This window comes from Hippocampus bargibanti, linkage group LG06 (assembly GCF_051943395.1).
Source record: "Hippocampus bargibanti isolate YZ-2025 linkage group LG06, ASM5194339v1, whole genome shotgun sequence".
Lineage (NCBI taxonomy): Eukaryota > Metazoa > Chordata > Actinopteri > Syngnathiformes > Syngnathidae > Hippocampus > Hippocampus bargibanti.
Window position 1 is genome coordinate 25,414,792 of NC_142739.1, and position 8,508 is coordinate 25,423,299.

The following is an 8,508-nucleotide window of genomic DNA, read 5'->3' on the forward strand; positions in this document are numbered from 1 at the left end:
TTTTGTTGTCTCCTCTGCAAATATAACAATATTATTGTATATTGGCTTTCAGTGAAAATATTACTGTATTTTTTAAAGCAACACTAATCACAAAATTCTCGAAATGACGATAGAAATTATTGATAAAAAAGCGGTAAGGTAAGTGTACTAAATGTCGATTGCTTTTGAGAAATTCTAAATTTCCTAAACTCTACGTGTTACCATGAATGATTTCAATATGAACTTGTTTTTTTTTCGACTTGGTGACGAAAATGTCCTCACATCATTTGCGTGAGGTTTGGTTGCGGTTCCTCAAATGGACGCAGGGAGAAACATAAAGTGCTTGTCTCCATAGTGCAGCAGTTGAGGGGGAAAAGACAACGAAGAAGAAAAGGAGGCTGAAGCGAATTGAAGCCAATTGGAGTTTTCACGTCGAGGGCAAGCGAAACTTTGGACTGTTTTCAACTTTGGGAAAAGTGTTTGTCTGTTTCTTGTTGGTGTTTGTAAAGTACCGCCAGTTAACTTTGGAAAACTTTGTAATGTGCAGCCGCCGCATGTGACGGCACCTCGGTGAGTGTTTTGCTTGTTTGGGGTTAAATTACAGAGTTTGTTACTTTGAATTGATTCAGTGGCACCATTGTGGTTTACTTCAAATGTATGTACGAGCGTGTAAATAAAGAAAACCTGATCATCACATCCGAGTTTACGGGGTAAAAACAACCCAAAAAAATCAGAAAGAATACCGCAACGTGTTACTTGTACTTGGGGTGTTTGCTTTTCCTATCCGGAACAGGATATACTTGCCAATGTTTGCTCTCATCTCTCCTTTTCTGCTTTACTCGTTTTCTAATTGTCTTTATCGTTCCTTTTGTTTTGTTTGTTTTTTTTTTTTTTTTTTTTACCCCACTATTTGATTATTTTCCTGCCAGGCAGGAGACCGAGTGGAAGACCTAAGAGGAGGTTTATGGATTTTGTCTAAGAGGACATGAAGGTAGCTAGTGTGAGAGATGAGGATGCACAAAACCGGGTTAGATGGAGCACACTGATTCGCTGTGGCGACCACTGAAGGGAAAAGCCGGAAGGAAAAGTAGAAGAGATTTGATTATTTTCCTTAAAACTACACTTGGTGGTAGTACAAAATGTGTCACAGTTGTGAAAGAAGATGAGGAAATGGAGTGAATGGCAAATACTGCACGAAGTAAAAAGGGCGACTCTCACCATTTGTCATATTTCCTTCAACATCTCTTCCAGGCAATGGATGCAGAAAAGGCTCATATCCACGGCGACACAGCATCACCCAGCTGCCACCAGAAAGTGACCATGGCCCTCACCGAGAGACCCCCACAGGATTCCGTGAGTGTCGCCCCCCCATTGAGTCATGTGATGTTTGCTTCCGATGTACAATCCCCGTCCATTGAAACCTAGATGCTGAGCGACAGTGAATCGGAAGATGTCCTCCATGCTGTGGACCCCAACGACGTGCTTGGCAACGGTGGGCCGTCGTCGGGGAATGAGGACCCCATCGCCCAAGCCCCTGTTTACCAACTGGTGTATGATCTCAGCAGCGAGGAGGGGGATCAACAGGTGGATGTCATCGCCATCCAACTTGGTGAGAATGTGTGACTCCGGTTGTGATGGGAATCAGCAAAATGTTTTATAGCATCTAAAATACCCAAAATACACAGGCTGATATTTTTAGTCAAATGCAAAACACCAATAAAATGATTTGAAAATTAAAGTGTCCAAAAACTACTTCAAAATGACCCCAGAAATGGCGAGTTTCAGTAGGTCCCGCCCCCTTATTTGTGACATCACGCCAAGACGTCTTGCCTTGCTCTAGAATCAAAACAATGGCTTCAGATTCGGAGAAGATGGTTTCTTGTTACTCATCCAGTTATGAATATGATTCAAATAGTTCTGAAGAGGAAAGCATAAATGTTTGCAATCGATCAAAGAAGTCCTTCCGTATCAATTCGCACCGTCAGGACTCCAATGTAGCGTCCCAGAAAATGCACAAAATGGCGCCCAAGCTCCATTGGAAATGGGCTGATTGGTCTCCTGGGAATTTGTGTCAACTAGTATCAAAGAGTAGTCTGGGTGCAACACACAACGATTCACCATCGCATTATTTATGTGTTTTCCTTCTAATTTCGCCATCAACATGAAGTTTTCAGACCAAAAAAAGTACCCAAAATGCATTGTGTGTCGCATTCTCGCTCAGGGGCGTTCCAGACGTGACATCACGTCAAACATTGTCATCAATTCAAAAACAAGACTTCCTGAGTCCCGCCCCCCTTTCGTGACGAATATGATTCAAATAGTCCTGATGAGCAAAGCATACATGTTTGCAATCGATTAAATAATTTATTTGGGCCATTTTGAGGCAAACGGGTGGGGGGGTGTCTCAAAAAGAATCAAAAAATGGCGACGCTCAGTGAATCAGCTCGTTTCCACAGTGATTTCTTTCCATGGAGTTTGCCTCCCTCTCCTGGCGGCTTTTGGGTGTAAGACATGGTTTAAAAAAACAGTACAGAAAAATACATAGACGTGATGAAAGACGCTACAATGCGTCTTTTTTACAGTGAGGAGGCGGTCCTTTTCTGACGTCACGTACGGACTCGTCCGTCACCAACTCAAAAACAAGACTTCCTGAATGTTCAGCGCGAGTCTTAAAACGTAAAATACAGTAAAGTCTCATTATATCGATATCGGATATATCGATAGTCCCGGTTATATCGATACTATTTCTATGCACGCACGGAGAAAATTACATGCAAACAGGGTCGGATATATCGATAGTCCCGGTTATATCGATATTTTTTCGGACTCCCTTGAATATCGATATAACGAGACTTTACTGTATAGCGATATGCGGTGGAATCTTATTAAAATACGCCCAGTCATGTGAAGCCATTTTACAAATTATGGACACAACTTGTCTGGAGACGTCGATTGTCCTTTAAATATACTATAAGCCTTAAACATGCATTCCGCACTGAAGCAACTTATGAACGAATTCACCTTACGAACGACCGTTCGGAACGTGTCTCGTTCGTAAGTTGGGGGGCGTCTGTATATGCGCCTTTGAAAACCTTTGCGGTTGTCTATCTAAAAATCCCCAATCAAGGTAAGAAATCCTGATTTATTCTGAACATAGTGGCGATTGCGCATGCTGAAAGATACTAAATGTGTTTCTTTCGCAGAGCCATGGAGCTCACATCACTTCCTGTCTGACGCCTGTGTTGTCAGTGAGCTGCCGCTAGGACAAGAGCATTTCGGCATGCCTGCTGACCAAGAGGTAAACACGAGTAAAACCCATATGTGTGTCCATTTTTCAATGTTTTTGACTTTTGGGTGCGTTAGGCGAATGGCACTCTACATCTGACGGCGGAAGAGGAAAAGCTACTGAGTCAGGAGGGTGTGTCCTTGCCCAACAAACTTCCTCTCACCAAGGTCAGACGTGAGCCCGACTTTATAGCACTTCCCAAATTGACCCTTAACCTTTGCCGACAGGCCGAGGAGCGCGTCCTGAAGAAAGTTCGGCGGAAAATCCGCAACAAGCAGTCGGCGCAGGACAGTCGTCGGCGCAGGAAGGAGTTCATTGACGACCTGGAGGACAGGTTACTTCACTTGCTAATCGCAGCCACGCCCTCGCTAACAACGGTTAACAGACGGCTAATCGCAGGCTTGAATGGATAGATCTAGGCTAGCTAGATCTACAATAAAAGGATACATGCTCAAAATGGTGGTGAACTTTTGAGAACATAGATATGTACAGTGATACCTTGGCTTACGAACTTAATTGGTTCCCAGACAGTGTGTGTGAGGCGAAAAGTGTGTATCCCAAAAATTAATTTCCAGTAGGAAACTATTAAAATGAGAATAATCCGTTCCCAGGTCCCCATAAAACATAATTTTCTACTTTCTAATTTTCTGAGCCTTAAAACTACACAAAATATACCTTATTTTATGCATAATAAATGTGCTATGGTATTATAATTAAAGAAATAAACTGTACTGTATAATAAAGTGGTTTTATTTACCTTTGTGATGGTCATTGATGGCTTGATGGAACGGAGTGGCCGGTTTTATCAGCATTAAACACTTGATGAGTAACGTAACCTTCTTCTTTCACCATCTCGAGGAATGATCCCTTGTAGGTGCTTTCTCTGCAATAATTTGACCTTGTTCCTCATCAATTGTGTTCTGTTTAGCTGGTTTGATAGCTTTTTGCATCAAGTGTACAGATGGCTTGTGCGGTTTATTTGTGGAGCCTGATTGATGGGAATTTTAACCTTGCACTCTACACTCTGCCTTTGAACTATTATAGTTGAAATGAGTCCAAATTTCACTGCTCTGTATCCATTTTCTCACTCTCTCACTGTCGTCTGCCTGTCTCTTTAATGTTTAAACCACCTCCCCTCACTGCTGCGTTCTTGACCAATCACGTGGCTTTAACCGAAGACTGGGGGGGGGGGGGGGGGGGGGGGACGGGACAGAGGACAAAAAAAGTTGGCTGCCATTTTCTTTTTGGAGAATGGCCTCACTCTCTCTCTGTCTGTAAACCTGCACCCTCACTGCTCAATTCTTGACCAATGACGTGGCTTTAACCGAAGACTGGGGGCGGGTAATAGAGGACAAAAACAGTCGGCTGCCATTTTCTTGTTCGGAGAACGGGCTCGTTCGCGAACGACACATCACTCATTGTGGCGCTCCATGTGTATCCCGAAAATAGTTCCTATGCCAAGGTAAAATTTTCATACATTTATCGTTCGCAAACCGAAAAGTTCGCAAGCCAAAGGGTTCGTAAACCGAGGTATCACTGTATGTAGAACACACAAGGAATTTGTCTCCGGTAGAACACGCTGCACTAGTATCATCATAAAAAAATTGCAAAGAGGCACGATACAGTTCTATTTGGGTGACTGTTTATTGAGAGTTAATGGCGATGGGGGAAGGTAGCGCCTGCCTGAGGGGAGTCCTTGGAAAAGGTGGTGGCCAGGGTGCCGAGAGTCCAGTAGATTTTCCGCGCCCTTGTTTTGATTCTTGCAGTGTGCAGAATAGTCGTCACGTGATCATTAAAACAAGAAATAAGTTGAGTTCACCTGCAGAGCAAACTGAGAAGTGTATGTGTGTTTCTGTGTGTACGTACAAATGTGTTGCTGGCAGGGCGGCATTGTGCTCGGCGCAGAACAAAGATCTGCAGAAGAAAGTGGAGCAGCTGGAGAAACACAACTTGTAAGAGCACCCCCACCCACACACACACGCACACACGTTTCTGTTTCAAAAGTTTTGTGAGGTCCGGATAATTCCAGATAAGGAGTGAGGACCACCGTTGCTGATAAGTTTAGAGAACGAGTGTTACATTTGAACACTAAATGTCACCTCATTTCACACTTCAACTTCTTTAAAAACAAAGAAATAAAAAGTGTACTTGAAACTGAAATAACAGCAGGAGTGAGTTTTCTGAATGGGTACATTCAAAGTCCTCACCCCTGTAATGAATTTGGTTAAAATATCGTTTTACTTTTTGTGGTATGAACTTGTTCCTCTTATTAACCACACACACACACATAAACACACACAGTGAGTAAAAAGTGTGTGTATCCAAGTGAAATGAAAATACACACCAAAGAAAAATCATTTTGGATGAATTTGTGAGGACCTCTCTGAAACTTTAACAGATGCATATATAGACCCTTTAGAATGAAAAACTTGTGAGGACCGGCCCTAAGGTCCTCACTACGTATGGTCTAAAATGTTAGTGGTCCTCACAAGACTAGTCATACAAACACACACACACACACCCTTGCTTACACATGCACATGTGTGATTGTTTTGAGGTCTCTACTGACTCAGCTGCGCCACCTCCAGTCTCTGGTCAAACACTCAGTGAGCAAGGGAGCACAGACCAGCACATGCCTACTGGTATGTACATACATGTGCATGTAAACATGTATGCACACTCATTTTTAAAAAATTGTGTGTGCGTGTGTGTTTTAGATCATCTTCATCTCGTTGAGTTTGATCATGCTCCCCAGTTTGAGCCCGTTCACCCGCCGCTTGTCTACAGATGACGACGACCGGCCCACTGGAGGTGAGTACACATCCGCCAGTATCACTTCCTGTACCTCTTCTTACTTCCTTTTGACATCACTTCCTGCTTGTGCTCGGTGCACCCCCAACTGTACATTTCTCTGTGATGTCTTTTCAGTGCTTTCCAGAAACATCTTGACTGACTTTGCCTCCTCGCTGCCACTGTCTGATGAAACTCTCTCGTCGGACTCGTCGGTGGTGTCGGAGGTCATCCAATCGGGAGTGGATATCCAAGAAGTTGAGCAGAACCTAAAAGAGGTTCCATCTAACAACACAGTCCCACAAAGTGTCCAATCTGGAAATAGTTCCTCGGAGTCGTCCGCTCAGCTTGCCTCCAAGTTACCACGTACTGATGAGATGTAGATACATTGGACAATCAGTGTCAACTGGAATGGAGTTGTTTTTTTTAAGCCCCGCCCACTCATCCTCAGGTCTTCCAATTTGATGAACTCTGACATGAGAGTCCTCTCCCTAAATATGATTGACGACAGCTCTACGTTATCTGATGAAAAAAAAAGATGGCGCTCATCTTTCTGGCTTGTTGTCACATCATGTTGTTCTTGTTGAATTAAATGTACAAATTGTTTGCACATTGGATTCTGCGTGTGGGAAAAAAAAAACAGAAGAACAAAAGTAGTTGAGAATTTTGAAACCGGAGATAAGAAGGAGACAATGTGAATGGCCTGGAAGAATACAAGAAGATCCACATGATAAAAGTCTTTTAAATGTGTATGAGTACAAAATAATATTTATAAGGCCAAATTTAGTGGAACACAGTACAAGACATGCATTATGAAGCACAGTAAATGTTTGTAGTACAGTACAAAACGTTAATGCAATAAAGTAAACAGTCCACTATCAATATACATTATATACAGTACTGTATAATATTTACAGGTGCACTTCTGTATCAGTTAAAGGACAACCGACATCACTTTTTTGTTTCCTAACTGACATCAGAAAAACGTTTTATAGCATCTAAAATACCCAAAACACGCAGTATGATATTTTTAGTCAAATGCAAAACACCAATAAAAATGACTTAAAGTGTCCAAAATCTGCAAAAAAAATGAACCCGGAAGTGGCCAGTTTCAGAAGGTGCCGCCTTCTTGTTCGTGGCGTCACCCCAAGACGTCTCGCCTTGCTGAAGAATCAAAACAATGGCTTCAGATTCGGAGAATATGCTTTCTTGTTACTCCTCCAGTTATGAATATGATTCAAATAGTTCTGAAGAGGAAAGCATACATGTTTGCAATCGATTAAAGAATTTATTCCGTGCCATTTTGAGGCAATAGGGGGGGGGGGGAAATGTAGCACTAAAAAAGAGGCATAAAATGGCAACCAAGCTCCGTGTAAGGAATTAATCCGCCCGTTTCCACAGGCTGATTAATTCCTTACACGGAGCTTTGTCGCCCTCTTCTGCCTCTTTTTGGTGCAACATGAAGTTTTCAGACCAAACAAGTACAGCAAAATGCATTGACGTGATGGAAGGACTGCTACAATGTGTCCTTTTTTCGGTCAGGGGCGTTCCTTCAGTGATGTAGGGTGTGGACTCGTCACCAACTCAAAAACAAGGCTTCCGGAATATTCAGCGCGAGTCTTGAAACGTAAAAATAGTGATATGCGGTGGAATCTTTGTAAAATACGCTCATTTGAAGCCATTTTAGAAATTATGGACACAACGTGTCCAGAGACGTCGGTTATCCTTTGAGTTTCAGAAAGCGTCGAGGGTCCTACAGAAGCCTCGGATGACGATTTATGATGGTTGAGGAATATTGTAATAGGTACTTGTTACCGTTTTTTCTTTTGAGCAAAGATGTATCTGTATGGTTCCATGATCTCCTCAAAACAATGACTGAAATAGACAGGTCATTGTCAGGTGTGGTCAAATCAAAACGATATTTTTGGTTACTGAAGTAATGTTCGGTTTTGTGCATTTACATGACCGTTTTGGCACAAAATGGATGAATACATTAAAAAATAATAAATCTAATGAATGCTGTATGCTGCTCTCTGTGACCTGCTGTCGTTTTACAGTACTGTAGTGACTTTAGCTGCCATTTGCGGCTTTGTTTTTGGTTCGAAAAAAATCCGCGATGCATCCGGGGACGCGATAATCGAACCGCGAAGTAGCAAGGGATTACTGTACAACCAAATGAAAACACCGAGAGAAAAATATTTGAACAATAAGCACAAGCAGCTGTAATTTGAACGAAACGTGAGGAAACACATAACCGGAACACTCGGATGGGGTCATTCGGACTGAACTAATAAAATAACGTGGGAAGAACGTTCGATAGGAATGAGAAATATCCAAACGAACGCATTTAAAGAGCCACAAGATGGCGGTACGTCCTCACACACGCTGTTGCTTTTGGACGTTTTTAGGGAAGGAGGAAGGAAAGCTTAGCGAAAAGATTATGGGATAGAAAA

At 42.5% G+C, this 8,508-nt stretch overlaps 1 protein-coding gene across 1 annotated transcript; it reads left to right on the forward strand.

The window, feature by feature from the left end:
* Positions 1-356: 356 nt before the first annotated feature.
* Positions 357-6,670, forward strand: creb3l4 (cAMP responsive element binding protein 3 like 4). The gene is made up of 10 exons (XM_088999560.1): positions 357-549; positions 1,231-1,332; positions 1,405-1,588; positions 3,183-3,277; positions 3,343-3,432; positions 3,493-3,599; positions 5,149-5,217; positions 5,823-5,907; positions 5,983-6,076; positions 6,194-6,670. Exons 2-10 carry the CDS (start codon positions 1,234-1,236, stop codon positions 6,436-6,438), a joined length of 1,068 nt encoding a protein of 355 aa, XP_088855686.1. The 5' UTR covers positions 357-549; positions 1,231-1,233; the 3' UTR covers positions 6,439-6,670.
* Positions 6,671-8,508: the final 1,838 nt, after the last annotated feature.

Coding starts and splice junctions, on each gene's coding strand:
- creb3l4 (XM_088999560.1), top strand. CDS start 1,234: ATGGATGCAGAAAAGGCTCATATCCACGGCGACACAGCATCACCCAGC. Junction 3,433..3,492: donor ACAAACTTCCTCTCACCAAG/GTCAGACGTGAG, acceptor CTTTGCCGACAG/GCCGAGGAGCGCGTCCTGAA. Junction 3,600..5,148: donor ATTGACGACCTGGAGGACAG/GTTACTTCACTT, acceptor TGTTGCTGGCAG/GGCGGCATTGTGCTCGGCGC.